The 16,725-nt window shown below is 48.1% G+C and overlaps 1 protein-coding gene across 1 annotated transcript in view; it reads left to right on the top strand.

The window, feature by feature from the left end:
* The window catches only part of EML6 (echinoderm microtubule associated protein like 6), a 255,683-nt gene extending 239,183 nt beyond the window's left edge, over nucleotides 1-16,500 (top strand). Inside the window, exons 29-40 of the mRNA XM_012649839.1 lie at nucleotides 1,178-1,307; nucleotides 2,959-3,057; nucleotides 4,371-4,544; nucleotides 8,510-8,718; nucleotides 9,556-9,713; nucleotides 10,335-10,449; nucleotides 11,262-11,450; nucleotides 12,741-12,913; nucleotides 13,343-13,505; nucleotides 15,025-15,128; nucleotides 15,850-16,003; nucleotides 16,393-16,500. Coding sequence (XP_012505293.1) covers nucleotides 1,178-1,307; nucleotides 2,959-3,057; nucleotides 4,371-4,544; nucleotides 8,510-8,718; nucleotides 9,556-9,713; nucleotides 10,335-10,449; nucleotides 11,262-11,450; nucleotides 12,741-12,913; nucleotides 13,343-13,505; nucleotides 15,025-15,128; nucleotides 15,850-16,003; nucleotides 16,393-16,500 — 1,776 coding nt within the window. The remainder of the gene's footprint in view (nucleotides 1-1,177; nucleotides 1,308-2,958; nucleotides 3,058-4,370; nucleotides 4,545-8,509; nucleotides 8,719-9,555; nucleotides 9,714-10,334; nucleotides 10,450-11,261; nucleotides 11,451-12,740; nucleotides 12,914-13,342; nucleotides 13,506-15,024; nucleotides 15,129-15,849; nucleotides 16,004-16,392) is intronic.
* The last annotated feature ends 225 nt before the right edge of the window (nucleotides 16,501-16,725 follow it).

Raw genomic sequence — 16,725 nt, 5'->3', positions numbered from 1 at the left:
TGTGGCAGCCTATGGGTGCCTCCCAGCACCTGAGTTTACATCTCCTCAGTTAAACATCTGACCTACCAGATTCTAAATTCTACCTCCTAATTCTGAATTCTGCATCTGATCAACCCAGCTTGAGTCAGTTGCTCACCAGGACTGGGGACAGAGTCACATATTATGCACACAGTTTCGGGGATACATACCTTGGGGGCAGACTGAGGGGGTAGGTAGACACTCCTGAGTTGAAAGGAGGAAAAGGGATACCGAAGCGAGAGATTTAAAAAAAGCAAACCAGCAAAATCATAAAGATAAGAATGCTCATGACACATGGGCTAAGTGTGGCCAAGGGCTACCGGAGATACAGTCAGATGTGTGGGTGAGGAGTCAATGTGCCAGCTTAAAGAATTTGGGCTTTATCCCATAGGCAGTGAAAGACAGTGAATGCTTTTGAGTAAAGAGGTGTCATGGCATTTTAGGAACATAAATCTGATGTTTGCAATCAGTGATTTTAGAGAGAGAGAAAAAGCCAGAATCAGGAGGGACCGACATCTTCCCAACCTTGTCTCCTGCCCACAGGCACAGGGTCAGGCAGAGGCACTGCCCGAATCATCTGTGTTGAATTCAGTTAAGAACTGATCTGAATCAGCCACTGCTCTTTGTCTTGGAAGACAAGACAGAAAGAAGAGAAAGACTGTAAAACCCAAATTGTATCTAGTTGGGAAAAAAATGCAAATGTCAGAAACTTTGTAGAGCAAGCCCTAAACAGTGGAACGAGGATGGCATTTGCTCCTCTCTGCCAGCCCCAGCCGCATTTCTAGGAGCTTATCAGAGCAAGACTTTAGCCACCATTCATTCAGCTCACCTAAGGGGTGCCTGCCAGGGCGCAGACAGGAAACTTCCAGGTAACCTTTATCAGGCATCGTATCTGTGGGCTTTGGCACACCCAAGGAGCCGAGAGGTACATCTGGTTTCTTTAGAAAAGTCACTGTAATTCTTAGTGTTAGCCTGCCACCCTTAGCATTTCAGGGGACTAAAGAAGGGGCTGCATCTTATCCTCAGCTAGTCAAGAAGCAAAGTGTTCTTAGCGCGTGGTGGTTTGCCTCCGTGACCATGTGGCTCCTGTGGCCGTGCAAGCAGTGTACCTGTGCGCTTACCTCCTGTAAGGGTCGCTTGACCGTGTGTGTGCATGTAGGAGCTGGCTCTAGACCACGTGTTCGGCTACAGAGGGTTCGACTGCCGCAATAACCTGCACTACCTTAACGACGGGGCGGACATCATCTTCCACACGGCGGCGGCTGGCGTCGTCCAGAACCTTTCCACAGGTAACGGAGAAAGAAACCACCTTCGGGACCCAAGTTTTTTCTTTTAGCCCTTTTATCTACTTTCCTACTCTTCAGGTACCCAAAAGCTGAAGCATTTTCCTTTGCTGTAAATCTGTTCCGCTCAATTCCAGCCCGGTAGCACTTGGTCCTGGGAGTACCCAGAGCCCTCTTTCTCCCTGGCCTGGGCCCGGCCTTACCTTGTGGAAGGTCCTGGAAGGAGGTGTGGTGTTGACTCAGCTCTTCTGAGGCCCCCATGGAGAGAAGCCAGAGAGAGGGTGTGAGGGGTGGAGAAATTCTTCAGAGGAGACTGTAACCAAGAACAAAGCATAGGAAACTTTTCTCATTAGTTGTTAACAATGACCCATTTTTTAGGTTTGTTTGTTTTCACTATTTAGCCGCATTTACAATGAGAATGAAAACAATTAAATAAAAGTACCCAAACCACATGATGACATAAGGTAAAAAATAAACATTTCAAACAAAAAGAAGCATTCATACAGTAGTAACATTCATCGGGTGTTGGGCAGATGGTGGGGGACGAGGGGAGGGGTATATTCACACCTAATGGGTGCAGTGTGCACCGTCTGGGGGATGGACACGGTTGAAGCTCTGACTCAGGTGGGGCAAAGGCAAAATATGTAACCTAAACATTTGTACCCAAGTAATATGCTCAAATAAAAAAAAAAAGCAGCATTCAGAAGTTAACAGACACCCCTATCTTTATCACCAGATGTAAACATGTTAGCATTTTGCCTCATTTACTTCGTATCTTAAATAACCTTTTTCAAATTTTTATGTTCCTTCCCAGTTCTGTAGGAAGGAACATAAAATTGCCTAGTCATACATGAATTTAGACAGCGAAATCGCTGGGCACATAACGATTTGTGTCTTTTGCGGGAGGAGGGCCTTGAAATTGTCTATATGTTTGCTTGGTTTTCTTGTCATGTATTATCATTTTGGTAGCAATGTGCTCTTTTGTGTGTGTATCAGTGCCATCATCCGCCTCTCGGTTCTTGGGCACTAGGGTGGGTTTAAAGTGGCCACGTAGGAAGTCAACAAACCCATTAGCTACAAGAGGTGATGAAGCGCTTCCTCCCCTTTCCTCCACTTCCTGTGACACGTGGTGAGTTAGCGCTCTTGAGGGTAAGCCATTGCCCGTGCACCTGGTGGATTGGGAAGGGAAGCCCTGGGTACTGCTCATTTCACGTGAGTAAGTGGAGCCATTTTGCTGCGTGAAGCATCGTCTCTGAGCCCCGCCCCCACCCTGCCCAGAGGCAGGCCTGAAGCAGTCACCAGTCTTGTGCTGTGGGGAGGAGGAAGCCTTGACTTTCATCATTTCAGACTCTGAAATCCTCTGCTCTTGGACTGTGCTCTGGACCCTCACCGGGCAACAGGAAGGATTGAGGTGGACCTTGAATGTATTAGATAACAGACACCAGCTTTTCTTCTCCCGGACCTAGAAGAGAACACATACATTTTAAAAAATGGTCTTCCCTCTCCTCCAAGATGATTCTGAACGTGAGAATGTGGGGGCTTTAAGCTCTCACTTTTGCAAGGAGTTTCCAAAGACTCTGCAGGATGCTTTGGGGTTGCCCTGAAAAGTCTTTAGCTTCCACTCTTCATCCTCCCATGATCTCTCTCTCTCTCCTAGGGAGCCAGAGCTTCTACCTGGAGCACACAGATGACATCCTCTGCCTCACAGTGAACCAGCACCCCAAGTACAGAAATGTGGTGGCCACCAGCCAGATAGGTAGGAGGGCCTCGCAGCAGCTGAGGCTGTCCTGGCTGAGCAGGGACACTGATTTAGCAGCAGTGACTGGGAGAGGGAGGGGCGGTCGCTGATGTCCACCCTGTGGTGGGGATTTGTCGAGCCCTGACTATATCTGTGGTGCCTGAGTTGATGCATCCAGTGATTGGTGATTCTGAGGGACCACGAAGTCAGACCAAAACCCAATGGTCCAAATAAATGGACACCCCATCCCTGTGGACTCGCGAGAATAACTTCTCAGACCCCAGGTGTCAAGCGCAGAACCCTATGTCCTAAAGCCTGGTGAGGGTGCTTGGCAGGGGCAGATTGCAGTCAATGTGCCTGGCCTTTCTGTGCCCTGGAAACTGCCGATGACAAATGTGAACTGGTTCACATTTACGAAGAGTCTGTTCATTTGTCTGTTTTTACTTTGTCATTTCAAGGACAGTTTTTACCGAAGTACCTCACTGCTTGTTTTCATTGAACCCATGCCCATTTTTCAATTTCATTTGGAACTTTCTGATGTTGGTGTTAAGTGCTTCACTGTTAGCAACGTGACTTATCTTAGCTATTGTTTTCCCTTGACGCTTCCTCATTGCCATTGCACACCCAATGCAGGTGATATCACCGAAACCCCAGGTAAGGCTGTGCCATCCGTGAGTAGCTCGAATCTGTACGGCAAAACCATGTCCACGTGTCATGCTTACTGATTGTATCTGGCTGAAGTGCAGATACAAATCACTGACCGCACCAGTTTCCTTTGTATAAAATCTTCCACAAGTGTGTATGTGTTGGACATAAACATCTGTAGGGCTCTGCCTTTAAAAGCAAGTTTCCTGTAGCCTTTCTCCTCTGGTCAGGTCAGACTCTAGGTCTCTGATGCCCAGTAACTGTAACGTACCTAAACACTTTTTGTTGTTGTTGTTGAGACAGAGTGTCACTCTGTTGCCCCAGCTAGAGTGCCATGGCGTCAGCTCACAGCAACCTCAAACTCCTGGGCTCAAGCGATCCTCCTGCCTCAGCCTCCCAAGTAGCTGGGACTACAGACATGCGCCACCATGCCCGGCCAATTTTTTCTATATATTTTTAGTTGTCCGATTAATTTCTTTCTATTTTTAGTAGAGACGGGGTCTCGCTCTTGCTCAGGGTGGTCTCAAATCTTGAGCTCAAACAATCCGCCCGCCTCGGCCTCCCAGAGAGCTAGGATTAGAGGCGTGAGCCACCGTGCCCGGCCTAAACACTTGTTTTAAAAAGGCTTTTAAGTGTTGGCTCCACTGTTCTTCAGCCTTGGTTCTCTGTCATGCCTCCCCGCTCAGGAACAACACCTTCCATCCACATATGGGACGCCATGACCAAACACACCCTCTCCATGCTGCGGTGCTTCCACTCCAAGGGGGTGAATTACGTCAACTTCAGTGCAACTGGAAAGCTCCTGGTGTCAGTGGGCGTGGACCCTGAGCACACCATCACTGTCTGGCGATGGCAAGAAGGTAACCCAAGCCGGGCTTTCCGTCCCTCTAGGGGGCTTGCGTGTGATGTGGCCTGGGCTTGAACCCAGATTGGCCTCGCTCCAAAGCCTGCCAGGGGCACTGCTGCCGGGTAAGCAGAACCAGGGCGCTGGGGTCCTGGAGCCTCTTACCAGATGCTGCCACGTCCCTCGGCCCCTTAGCCAGGAGAATGCGGGCCAGGGAATGCTGGGCCTTCAGGGAAGGGCCTTTGGGCACTTTGGGGAAGTGTCCCGATGGTGGCAGAAGGCAGCATCCCCACCTCCTGTTTCTGTCTTAACCCCCTTCCTACCCAACCTTCCTTGTCTTCAGTGCTCATTCTGGTGGGCCCAGGATCCTGCTACAGCCTTATCACCTTGGGCGCTTTATTGAGGAATCTGGGGGATGTTATTACCATAACCTCAGAAGCTATTAAAAACTTTTTTTTTTTTTTTAACAATTTTAACACTTTCGAAATGGGGATTCATTTTACAATCAAGGTTTACATTTCCTATAGCAAGATTTCTTTCTCATCCTCCCCAACACGTGCGTGTGTGTGCGAGCACATACATAGACAGGCGAGGTGCTACTATAATAAATGTGTGGTCATCTTAGAATTAAAGATGTGCAATCTTCTGAGTATGTTCTCGGGTTGGGTACCGCTCCGACCGAAGCAGATCCAATTAGTTAGGACATTAATGAGGTCTGTCTCCAGCTGGGCAGCGTGTATCTGGGACATGCTGAGCCAGGCAAGCACGGAGGCGGCACTTCTCCAATCCAGGGCTCTAGAGTCCCATTATCCGCTCACTTCCATGGAGGGGGTGTGAGTGGAGGCTGTAAAGAGATGAGCACAGTGGGAGGAGAGTTCCAAGCCCCCATGTGAGCCCCCACGTGAGGAAAAGAGGCTGCTGACTCGCAGACATTTGAGACTCGCTCATCACATTCCATCTGGAGCCGGCCGGATCCATAGTATTTCTAGGAAACCACGTTTTCTCATTTTCTTGTTCACCAGTGTATTGTGTCCAGAGGGCCCCATAGTCAATATCTCAGGGATCATTTCTCATGAGGTCAAGGGGCCAGCTGACCGACCAGACTTGGCCCAGATGAGACATGGAGCGTCTTAAATGATAGATGCAGAGCGTCCTAGAGTCGGAAGACCAGAGAAGTCTTCCTGCCTAGTCAGGATCCATCGCAGGGAGAAACTCCTCCAAGTGCGTTCCTGGCAGGCTGAGTTCCATCCTCTGCTTGAGTACTTGCCGGGATGCAGCTATCATCACTTCAGACGCAGCCCACACGCTGTTGGAAAGCTCTTATTATAAAGCCCTTATGTGGGGCATGACTTGCTTCGTGATTCTCTTCTGAGCTAACTCTAGATCCCTGCAAGAACGCTATCACCCTGGCCCCGTGCGCAGTCTTGTCTTTTTAAGTTCAGGCTCACTTTCCCCACGTCCTCTACCTGTCCTCCAGGTGACACCTGCTCTGGTTTCCCCAGCACAGACTCCTGCTCCCCCGGGGCTCCTTCTGACTTTCCCGGGGGGACTGGAGGAGACAGGCCTTTTAAACGAGCTCCCAGGGAGGAGAAAACCTTGCTCTTTGGTAAAGTTCTCTCGTGGTCTTTGCGGGCGCGGGCCCCAGTCTGTGCAGAGGGTTCTGAGCTGGTGCTGATATCTAAGAGCCTATCACCAGCTACTGCCTGCTCCGAGCTGACTGTGGACATGTCATCTCTTCTCTCTTACTTCTCCAGTGCGGTTTTTCCTCCATTCAAGGCCTGCTTACAGATAAATAGCATGTGTTTGGAGAGGTTTATACACATCTATTCATTACTTGTTTGTTAGAGGATCATTTGGGGGAATGTACGTGTGTGTGTGTGTGTGTGTGTGAGTGTAGGTAGGAATAAGCAAAATAGAACTAAAAATGAACTTGTTACATAAAATGCATGTTGCCAGTTCCTACATAATGTCTGGTGTAATTTGCTTTGAACAGACTAGAAGCCCAGTGCAAAGAGGAAGATTAGTGTCTCCATGATTAGAAGTGTCCATGAGATTAAAACAAGGAAAAAAGCTACAGTGGCTTAGACAAAATGTGCATCGTTAGTTTGCATTTGTCCCATGGCTAGTGAGACTGAGCCTCTTTCCATCTCTTCATTGGCCACTTGCATTGCTGCTTCTGTAATTCACCTGTTCAAATACTTTTTCTGCTGGGGGTGGGAGAGTTGTTTGTCTTTTACTTATGATTTGCAGTTCTTTATAGATTATCATTGTCAATCCTTTGACTCTCATAAGCATTGCAAATGCTTTCTCCCAGTCTGTTGATTGTCTTACCTTGTTTATGGTATCCTTGGAGACCATGGGTTTTAAAACCTCTGTGCCCTAGGTAGTGAGATATCTGTTATAGTAAGTCATGGAGTCCATCTGCAGAGAAGTACAGCTGGGAGAGGTAACCTTCGGGTCTCCCGGGAAAGGGATTTCTTGGGGAATGTCTGGGGGGTGGCTACAGGCCCAGCTACATTAAAAACCATCACCGCCACTGTTCTAGAGAGCCATTATAAAAACAAATAAATGTGAAGCAATGAGAAAGAGGGAAAGAAAAAAAGTGTATATAATAAAGGGAGGGAAGACAATTAGGAAGAAATTGGAGTGAAAAAACATTAAGTTGGAAGAAAAGGTAACAGACTTTAAAAATTAAAAACCCAAGGGTTAAAAATAATGATGACATAAAAAAAGAGTTGAGTTTAAAGTACAGGTTGAAAGAATTGAAGTGGAAGAGATTTTTGAAAAGCTCATGGAGTGATGATGGTACTAGCTAACACAGAGTAGGCGCTGTATCAAGCACTGTGCTGACGGCTTCCCTTACAGAAATTCTTTTAATCCTCACAGCACCTTATGAAATAGGAACCATTATTATCCCCAATTTACAAGTGAGGAAACTGAGGCATAGCGAGCTTAAATAACTTGTCCAAAGTTGTTCTACAAGTAAATGGTGGAGTTGGGGTTTGATTAAGGAAAAGGTTAAATAAAACTCAAGAGATAGTCAAAAATGTAAGTAAGTGGAGTTGAGGAAAAAACTACTAATTAAATATAAAAGATAAAAATTTCGTTTGTTTTTTTTTTTTGAGACAGAGTCTCACTCTGTTGCCTGGGCTAGAGTGAGTGCCGTGGCGTCAGCCTAGCTCACAGCAACCTCACACTCCTGGGCTCAAGCGATCCTACTGCCCCAGCCTCCTGAGTAGCTGGGACTACAGGCATGTGCCACCATGCCCGGCTAATTTTTTTCTATATATTTTTAGTTGTCCGATTAATTTCTTTCTATTTTTAGTAGAGACGGGGTCTCGCTCTTGCTCAGGCTGGTCTCGAACTCCTGAGCTCAAACAATCTGCCCGCCTCGGCCTCCCAGAGAGCTAGGATTACAGGCGTGAGCCACCGCACCCGGCCTAAAAGATAAAAATTTTAAAACCACAAAATAAAAAGGAATATGGGGAACCACAAAATAAAAAAGAACATGGAGAACAACTTTTTGAAGAAAATAAATGCAGAGAATCTTGGAAAGAAAGAAAAATGGAAAGCTGTCTAAAGGAATGAGTCCCAGTGACACGCTGGGAGAGGGTGTGGCGTCCTGTGAGGTGACCCCTGTGTTGATGCCGGAGGCTAGAGCGGGAATGGGGGTGCCCTTAAGCCATTTCGCCTTTTTCTCATATCTGGCAACTTCCATCTCATGGGCCAGCCTTTTCTGCTACATTCGGGATGCCTGGGTGGGGGTTCTGTTAGGGGCACCTGCTGCTCTGGAAACTTCCCAGACACACTCTCTCCCCTACTCTTCCGGGAGCGTCCGAGGGGGAGAGGGTGCGGTTCGAGAAGGAGCGCTGAAGCATGCCCCGAGCCGGCTGGGGTGGAGAGCCATCCCGGCTGAGGCTGCCCTGGCCTGGCCTGGGAAGTGAAAGGCGCCGGCCTCATCCGACTCTGTCACACACACAGGTGCCAAGGTTGCCAGCCGAGGGGGTCACCTGGAGCGCATATTTGTGGTGGAATTTCGCCCCGACTCAGACACGCAGTTCGTATCCGTTGGGGTGAAACACATGAAGTTCTGGACCCTGGCAGGCAGCGCCTTGCTTTACAAGAAAGGGGTCATCGGGTCCTTGGGGGCGGCCAAGATGCAGACGATGCTCTCCGTGGCCTTCGGTGCTGTGAGTTCCAGCAGATGCTTCGCGAAGGGGCCCCTGAAGGCGTGGGCCTGGGGGCGGGCGGCTAGTTTGGCCAAGAAGCTAACAACAAGAAAGACGTTTCCATGTTATCTCCTCCACTGGCTTATTTGTAATCGCTCTTCCCTTTCCTTAGTACAGATGAGTGAGTTGGCTATATTGATTTCCCATTTTTTTTTTTTCCCTTAAAATGTTAACCAGAAAAGATAGGACACCCACCCAGAGCTGCAGGGTCTCTATTCCAGAGGCAGATCCTAACTTGCAAGCCGATCAGACCTGGGGGAGGTGGCCCCAGAGGATGCTGGGAGCGATTTCCATGCTAGATAGAGGTCCTGTTTCTTCCCAGCCCTCTTGTGCCACCGATCTCCCCAACTGCCACCCTCAAGTGGGCTGTGGGGTGCCCTCAGCCAATGCAAGCTCCCCTGGGGACATTTTGGAACGCAATCCTCTCTTGGTCCTCCAGGCATGGATTTATCCACTTCATAGTTAAGCCCCAGGCAAGTTTCCTCCAGGGCTGGAATCCCCTGCCCTGCTGTCCCCTGGGGGTGCCCACAGAAGGGAAGCTCTTGTTAACACAGAGCTATGCTCAGTGGGGAAGGAAGATGCCCAAACCGACTAAATGCAGTGAGTTTCAAAGCCAGGCGACTGCCTTCTATGCTCTGTGGTTTTTCTGCAAATTCGGCCGCTTTCCTTAGCACAGAAGATCAAACTGACTACACGTCTGCTTCTGTAGCTCTGGTTCCTTAATAAAGGAGCGGGTGGCTGGGAAGGGACCCCCTTGGGGGAGTGTTCCTGGTGTGGAAGGTGTCCCTTTGTTTACAGAACAATCTCACTTTCACGGGTGCCATCAACGGAGACGTCTACGTCTGGAAGGACCACTTCCTCATCCGGCTGGTGGCCAAGGCGCACACAGGCCCTGTGTTCACAATGTACACGACCCTTCGCGATGGACTCATAGTGACCGGCGGGAAAGAGCGGCCGTAAGCGGAAGCTCCTCTGGGGACACTTTATCTTTTGTTATCTTCTTGGGAGAAACCGACAAAAGCATCCAACTTGGAGAAAACGCAGATTGTCATTCTTCTACCTTTTTTGCATGAGGGGGATCAGTCTGCCCTCTCTCCAAGAGGGCCCTAGGTGAAACTTCACAAGTAAGAGAGAAGTAAAGAGGTGGTTTCATGGTAGTTTAAAAACCAGAGAGGTATTCTCAAACAAACCACAGTGACTGTTCATAAAATATACTCTTCGTAGCCCTTTGGGGGAATGGAGGAAGGAGGGATGAGAAGAGGGGGCAGGAACTACGTGAAAACAAAGCCTAAAGACAGGACAAACGTTTCTCTTAGTGTTACAGAGAGTCTGATCTTCCAGATTACATCTCCTTTCCTCCCAAGATAGTAGCATTTGAAGGCATTTTAGGAAATCCGCAAGTTCAGGAGGTATGACCGCTCATCAGCAGGGCCTGAGAAGGAGGCCTAGGCCCTGGGGGGGGCCTGTCTTCCTGGGCCCTTGGTGGCCAGGACCCCCCCGACTGGGAGAGAGGAGTGGGGCTCATGGGGAGGTCTCAGGACGAGGCTGACAGCTGAGTGCCTCTCCATCTTTTTCAGGACCAAAGAAGGAGGTGCTGTAAAATTGTGGGACCAGGAGATGAAGCGCTGCCGGGCCTTCCAGCTGGAGACGGGGCAGCTGGTGGAGTGTGTGCGCTCCGTGTGCCGCGGCAAAGTGAGCGCGGGGGCGCCTCGCCATGCCTCCCTGGGCCAGGGAAGGGGGAAGTGTCAGCACCTACCCAGCCAGGATCTTGTCCTATGCTGGTTTGTTTAATCCTTGAAACAAGCCTTCAAGGTGTGAATTATACCGTAGTGGGCAGGTAGCTGAGGAGAATCAGACTGACCGGGATACAACATGTGACTCTCCCAAGAAGAGCCACCTGTGACCTGGTGTGTTCCTTAACATTTCTGTGTCCAGCACATGGGTTTGTTGTGATGATCACATGCTTTGTACGTGGCAGTGCCTTTCATTTTGTCTGGCATGTAGTCATATTCAGGAAACATTAGCTACTACTATTATAGATAATTTTCTTATGAGTCAGAGATATTAAACAGTTTGCCTGTGCCCAGGGTTATGAGGCCAGTGAGGGGGATAGTAAGGGCCACCAAACTGTCTGACTCAAAGCCATTGGTTTTCAACTCATACCTTGCTCAAGTACCAAAAACAACTGTGGAGTTGTTTTGAAATACGGATGTCATCGCATCACATATATGCAACACATTTCATTAAACACAGCTCACTGCAACCTCAGACTCCTGGGCTCAAGCGATCCTCCCACCTCAGCCTCCCAAGTAGCTGGGACTACAGGCATGCGCCACCACACCTGGCTAATTTTTTGGGGGTTAGAGATGGGGTCTTGCTATGTTGCCCAGGCTGATCTCAAACTCCTGGGCTCAAGTGATCCTCTCACCTTGACCTCCCAAAGTGCTAGGATTACAGGCATGAGCCACTATACCCAGACTCTAATATTACTTTAATTATAACAGGGAAAAATTTTAGTGGGAACCAAAGATGGAGAAATAATTGAAGTTGGCGAAAAAAACGCTGCTTCCAACATCCTGATTGATGGACACATGGAAGGAGAGATCTGGGGCCTGGCCACACACCCCTCCAAGGACATCTTCATCTCTGCCAGCAACGACGGCACAGCCCGGATCTGGGACCTGGCTGACAAGGTGAGCTGGGCTCAGATGTCTGTAAGTGGCCACATAGCAATCGGAGCTGAGGGACAAGAGAGGTCCAGTCAGCTCAAGGCAGAGATGGGGGATGGGTCAGCCTCAAGTCAGCAATTAAGTTAGAAGCCTAACAACAAAAGAAGTCCCACTCACACATACCTTATCTATGTATCTTTTACGTGTATATCTATCTATAAATATTTATACTACAGGAATAATCTAATTGAGAATAATTATTCTCTTGTTATGAAAGAACCCACAAAACCTAAAAAAACAGACAAATCATGTCTTCCTTGGATAAGAAGATTAAAAAGGATTTAAAGTGTGAAATGTTGCCAAATGGGCTAACACATTTCCATCAAAATCCCAACAAGGTTTCTCTTAAGGGTTTGGGAAAACAATTTTAAAGTTCATCCAGGGTAAAAATGAAAAATAGCAAGGAATTGTCTGGGGGTGGGGTGGGGAAGAAAGATTAATGTTACCAAGTTACATCTAATGTTAAAAGAAGTACTTAAGTTCTAATAATTAAATACTTGAATGGCTAGTAAATGTTTCAATCATATTTTCAGTGTAAGGGCCAAAGAATAGACACACGAAAGCATAGTGAGGTTGTCATACTCCTAAGTTAATTTTTATAATTATTTACTACATTTATTATTAAGAGTAGCTATCGTTAATTGCATACTATATACCAGATTCTTCATGCACACAATTATTAGTGCTCACAACAACCTTTCAGGACCAGTATTAATATCACCTTTTAGGAATGGGAAAACTGAGAAGTAACTCCCAAACACACCCAGCTAGTATGTGGCAGAGCCAGGATTTAGGATTTGAACTAGCAGAGGCTGAAGCTCAAGCTCATTCCCATAAAGAAGAGCTTGGCCATCTATGGTTCGTGGGCCAAGTTCAGACTGCTGCCTGTTTCGACAAATTAAGCCTCGCTTATTCGTTTAAAGTGTTGTCTGTGGCTGCTTTTGTGCTATAACAGCAGAGTTGAGTAATTGCAACAGAGACCACATGGCCTGCACAGTCTAAGATATTTACTACCTAACCATTTACAGAAAAAGTTTGCCAAACCCTACCCTAAAACGTGTCCCCCAAACTGCTCTAATCAAAACATACTGCCCACCTCAGCTACTCAGGGACATTTACTATAAGAAGCAAAAGATTTGGTGGCCTACCGTGGCAGCAAAGGCAGCCCAACTACTCTGGCCTGGTGCGTGATTTCCCCTGGAGAACAGCTGAGGTGGCCAAGGGCTCAGGGGACTTTACTCTGTATCAATGTAGAAGCTGCTGAACAAGGTGAGCCTGGGCCATGCTGCTAGGTGTGCAGCCTACAGCCCTGACGGGGAGATGGTGGCAATTGGCATGAAGAATGGAGAGTTTGTCATCTTGTTGGTGAACAGCCTGAAAGTTTGGGGGAAAAAGCGAGACCGGAAATCTGCTATCCAAGATATCAGGTACATAATCTGTGCAGGGTGGGAGGAGAAAGGTGAGCATTCTCCCTACCAGTGGTTCCCATTCCAGAAGGGCTAGGGCTGGAATGAAGAACTTAGCTGTGAGAGGTCACTTCCAACAGGCCAACTATGAAAGGATACCTTCTCACACGTTCATTGTCAGACAAGTCTTTGCTAACTTCATGAGCATGGTAAAAACTACTTATAAAATGTCATTCTACAAAAGGCTGCATGCATATATTTCCTTACTTCCGAGGGATCTGATCCAGAGAAATGGTCAAATTCCATAGAATGTCAGAAGCTAGCCACATGTGTCACGAGGAGGATCTCCTTGCCTTTGGGCCTAGAAGGCCCAACGCAGAGCAGCCTTCATACCTGATCAGCCCCAAACAGCCCTCCTCATGGACCATGCTCTTGGATTGCTTTTTCTAGAATCAGCCCAGACAACCGATTCTTAGCTGTCGGTTCTTCTGAACACACAGTTGACTTCTATGACCTCACCCAGGGCACAAATCTGAACCGCATTGGCTACTGCAAAGATATCCCAAGCTTTGTGATTCAGATGGATTTTTCTGCGGATAGCAAATACATTCAGGTATGCTTTGGGTTTACTTATATTTGGGGCAACCAGTAATAATAGTAATAATATCAATGGCTTATATTAATTGAGTCCTTATTAGGTACCTGGCAATGTACTAATTTATTCTTCACTCTTTAAGTACTGTTACTTTCCCCCTACTTTATAAATGTAGAAACAGAGGTTAAGAGGATTTAAGAAGATTGAAGAAATAGAATTTAAAATAGTAAAGAGTTATTCTTCAGTAAGAAAAGCAGGAAACACAAACCCTAATCATCTTTAATTTTCTCATCACTTGTCCTTCAAAGCTTCCTAATTTCTAGTTCTCTGGGCTACGCCTAAGCCCTGTGTCACTTTTTATACTTATTTCCAAACTCTGCTGGGGAGCATGGCCCCCCACACATGGGACCTGGACTCTAGACAGTGGGCCTGGGGAAGTGACCAGCAGGGAGGAATCGAGGAGTCCCCTCCTGGGACTGACAGCTAAAAACAGGATAATTTCTACAGTGCTCAACCAATATGCATTTGTGAGCTGGCCTGGAGTTGGATATTCACTTTGAAGGGAGAGAGGATGTATTCATTCATTCATTCATCAAATATTTATTGAAGCAGGCTAGGCTTTTGTATGACAAGGTGGGACTGGTCCCTGTCTCCTGGAGCTTGCTCTGTAAAGGAGAAGACAAGCATTAAACAATCACAAAATATACCTAAAATTACAAATTGTGATGATGTACTGAAAAGGAAAAGTACAGGGTGCTGCATTTAACCAAGTGCTGAATTTAGATGCACTTCCTCTCCCAGGAAGTGATATTTAAGCTGAGGTCTGTAGGGTGTGTAGGAGTTAGCCAACAAAGAAGGGTGGGAACACTGTTCCAGGCCATCTGTGTGAAAGCCCTGATGTGCAAAGATCTTAGTTCATTCCAGAAGGAAAGCCTGGGGGCTGGGGTAGAGTCCCTGCAGGGAGAGGGGGCAGGAGATAAAGGCAGCAGCCGTTTGCTGGAGAATGTCCTTGACATAGGAACGGTGGTCAGTTTTCCCTAGAAGACTCTCAGAGAATCAAAGGGTCAAGTCCTAGACACTTCAGAAATCGCCTGTCTCAGCTGCTGTGGGAAAACTTGCCTTACCTCTATTGTACCAAAGGTCCTTGGTTCCCTGAGAACAAGGATTCCTGTGTGTCAGAAACATCTGGAGGCTCTGTTAAAACACAGATTACTGGGTCCCACCCTCAAAGTGTCCCATTTGGTAGGCCTGGGCTGGGGCCCACGAATTTGCTTTTCTAACAAGTTTCCAAGGCTGCTGGTCAGGAACCACACTTGGAGAACCACTGCCTTAGGACTTTGGAAAATAGGGAGAAAATGGACGAGAAGATTTTGCTGAGGGCTGGCCACAGGCTTTGCAGCCTGGAGGTGGGCTTGGACTTGGAGAGAAGCCCTGGGGGTGCAGAGGCTGGGCCAGTGTCTGGGAAACAGCACACCAGAGGGGAGTCTTCAGGACTGAGAGAGCAAGTTGATGAACATGGGTTCCCTTCTACCTACAGGTGTCAACCGGAGCCTATAAGCGCCAGGTGCATGAGGTGCCCCTGGGGAAGCAAGTAACAGAAGCCATGGTCATTGACAAGATCACCTGGGCCTCCTGGACAAGGTGACTGGAGGGAAACATTTCTTGAAGAAAAGATCACAAGAGAGTCTCTTGTCCCGGGTTCAGCCTCCATGTTTGTGTATGGCCAGGATCTGAACAAGTTCAGAGATGGAGCTATCTTTACTTTGGGGGTGAAGGTGGGAGGCTTCTTGGCACCAGTTTAGAACACTGGTTTTGGTCTGACCTGGGCTTTTGAAATGCTAAGTCTCCTCTTTTTGTGTAATCTCACCTGTAAGTCCCCAACCCCATCCAGCAAGTTCAAAGGGAAACCATCTCCCATCTCTCGGCCAACCTCGGGTGCACAGCAAGGCCTGCAGTCGCCAGGGCAAGGGATGCGGGAGCCGGAACTGCTGTTTAGCAGGGTGGGAACCTGGTTAACTCAAGGGAAAAGAAACTATCCAACCTGGGAGTTGTAAGGAGGCCCCACCCTTCTCCCCAACATGCGCACATTCATGAGGACCATAGGGAAAAGGGAGAGAATCAAAGATGGGGCTAATTTTTCTTTTTGGAGTTTACGGGACTGAGGAAGAGGGGAACAGTAAGAGCTGGAACAAGTGTACAGAGGGGAAGGGGACAGGGGACAGATGCTTTGTTAGAAGAGGTATGTGACCATACTGAATTATGTAAAATGTCCCTCTCTCCCTCTTATCCCTGGGAGGAGATGACTGGCCGCAGGAAACCACCTCACATGTCTTCCTCCTAACACCTCTTCCTGTTGGAACAGTGTTCTGGGAGATGAAGTCATTGGAATCTGGCCGCGAAATGCAGACAAGGCTGATGTCAACTGCGCATGTGTGACCCATGCTGGCCTGAACATTGTTACAGGAGATGATTTTGGGCTTGTGAAGCTCTTTGATTTCCCATGCATGGAAAAATTTGTGAGTCTTCCTCAGTAACCTCCCCATACTGCCTGTAGGTTCTCTGTTCTGTAGTCTATGGGAGAAGGGGCCATCTCTAGACGGCTCTCTGGGAGATACAGAGGAATCTTGTCCCAGTTCTGTGCACATGTGGCAATGACTAACCTTTTCATCTCCCTCTGGAGGGGTAGTCTTGGAAGCTAGAAGTGAGGGTGGAGGGTGGACAAAGTGGACACAAGCAGGGCGAGCACGAGGCAGGAAAGTCAGCCAAAGCCTGGCTCACAGAGGAGTGCGGACCCGCTGGGAATCCCTGGAGTAACGGGGAGGAGGGGATCTGAGTCCTGGAGGTGGTCTGTGGTTGCTGGGAGGAGCGCGGTCTTTACGTTGTCTCCATTCACTTTCGTTCACAGTCCAAACATAAACGTTACTTTGGTCACTCAGCTCACGTGACGAACATCCGTTTCTCTTACGACGACAAGTATGTGGTCAGCACTGGAGGAGACGACTGCAGGTACTAACCAGATTCATCTGGTTCTGACTCCCCAGGCCTGGCCACCTCTCCCTCCTTACCTTGCATGTCCCTACCCCTCACCCAGGGGTGTGGGGAGGGGCTGATGTGGGGATAGTAAACAGCCGACTCCATGAGTCCTAATGAAGGCACGGACTTGTCAGCTATAAGGTATTTAGTCTGGTGACTCTCAAGCCAGATCTTGATGGGCCTTTGTCCCAACTAGAGCTGTCCT

This window comes from Propithecus coquereli, unplaced genomic scaffold, assembly GCF_000956105.1.
Source record: "Propithecus coquereli isolate 6110/MARCELLA unplaced genomic scaffold, Pcoq_1.0 Scaffold305, whole genome shotgun sequence".
In the NCBI taxonomy this organism is placed as follows: domain Eukaryota; kingdom Metazoa; phylum Chordata; class Mammalia; order Primates; family Indriidae; genus Propithecus; species Propithecus coquereli.
Note: the sequence above shows the minus strand (reverse complement) of the source record. Positions and strands in the feature narration are given on the sequence as shown.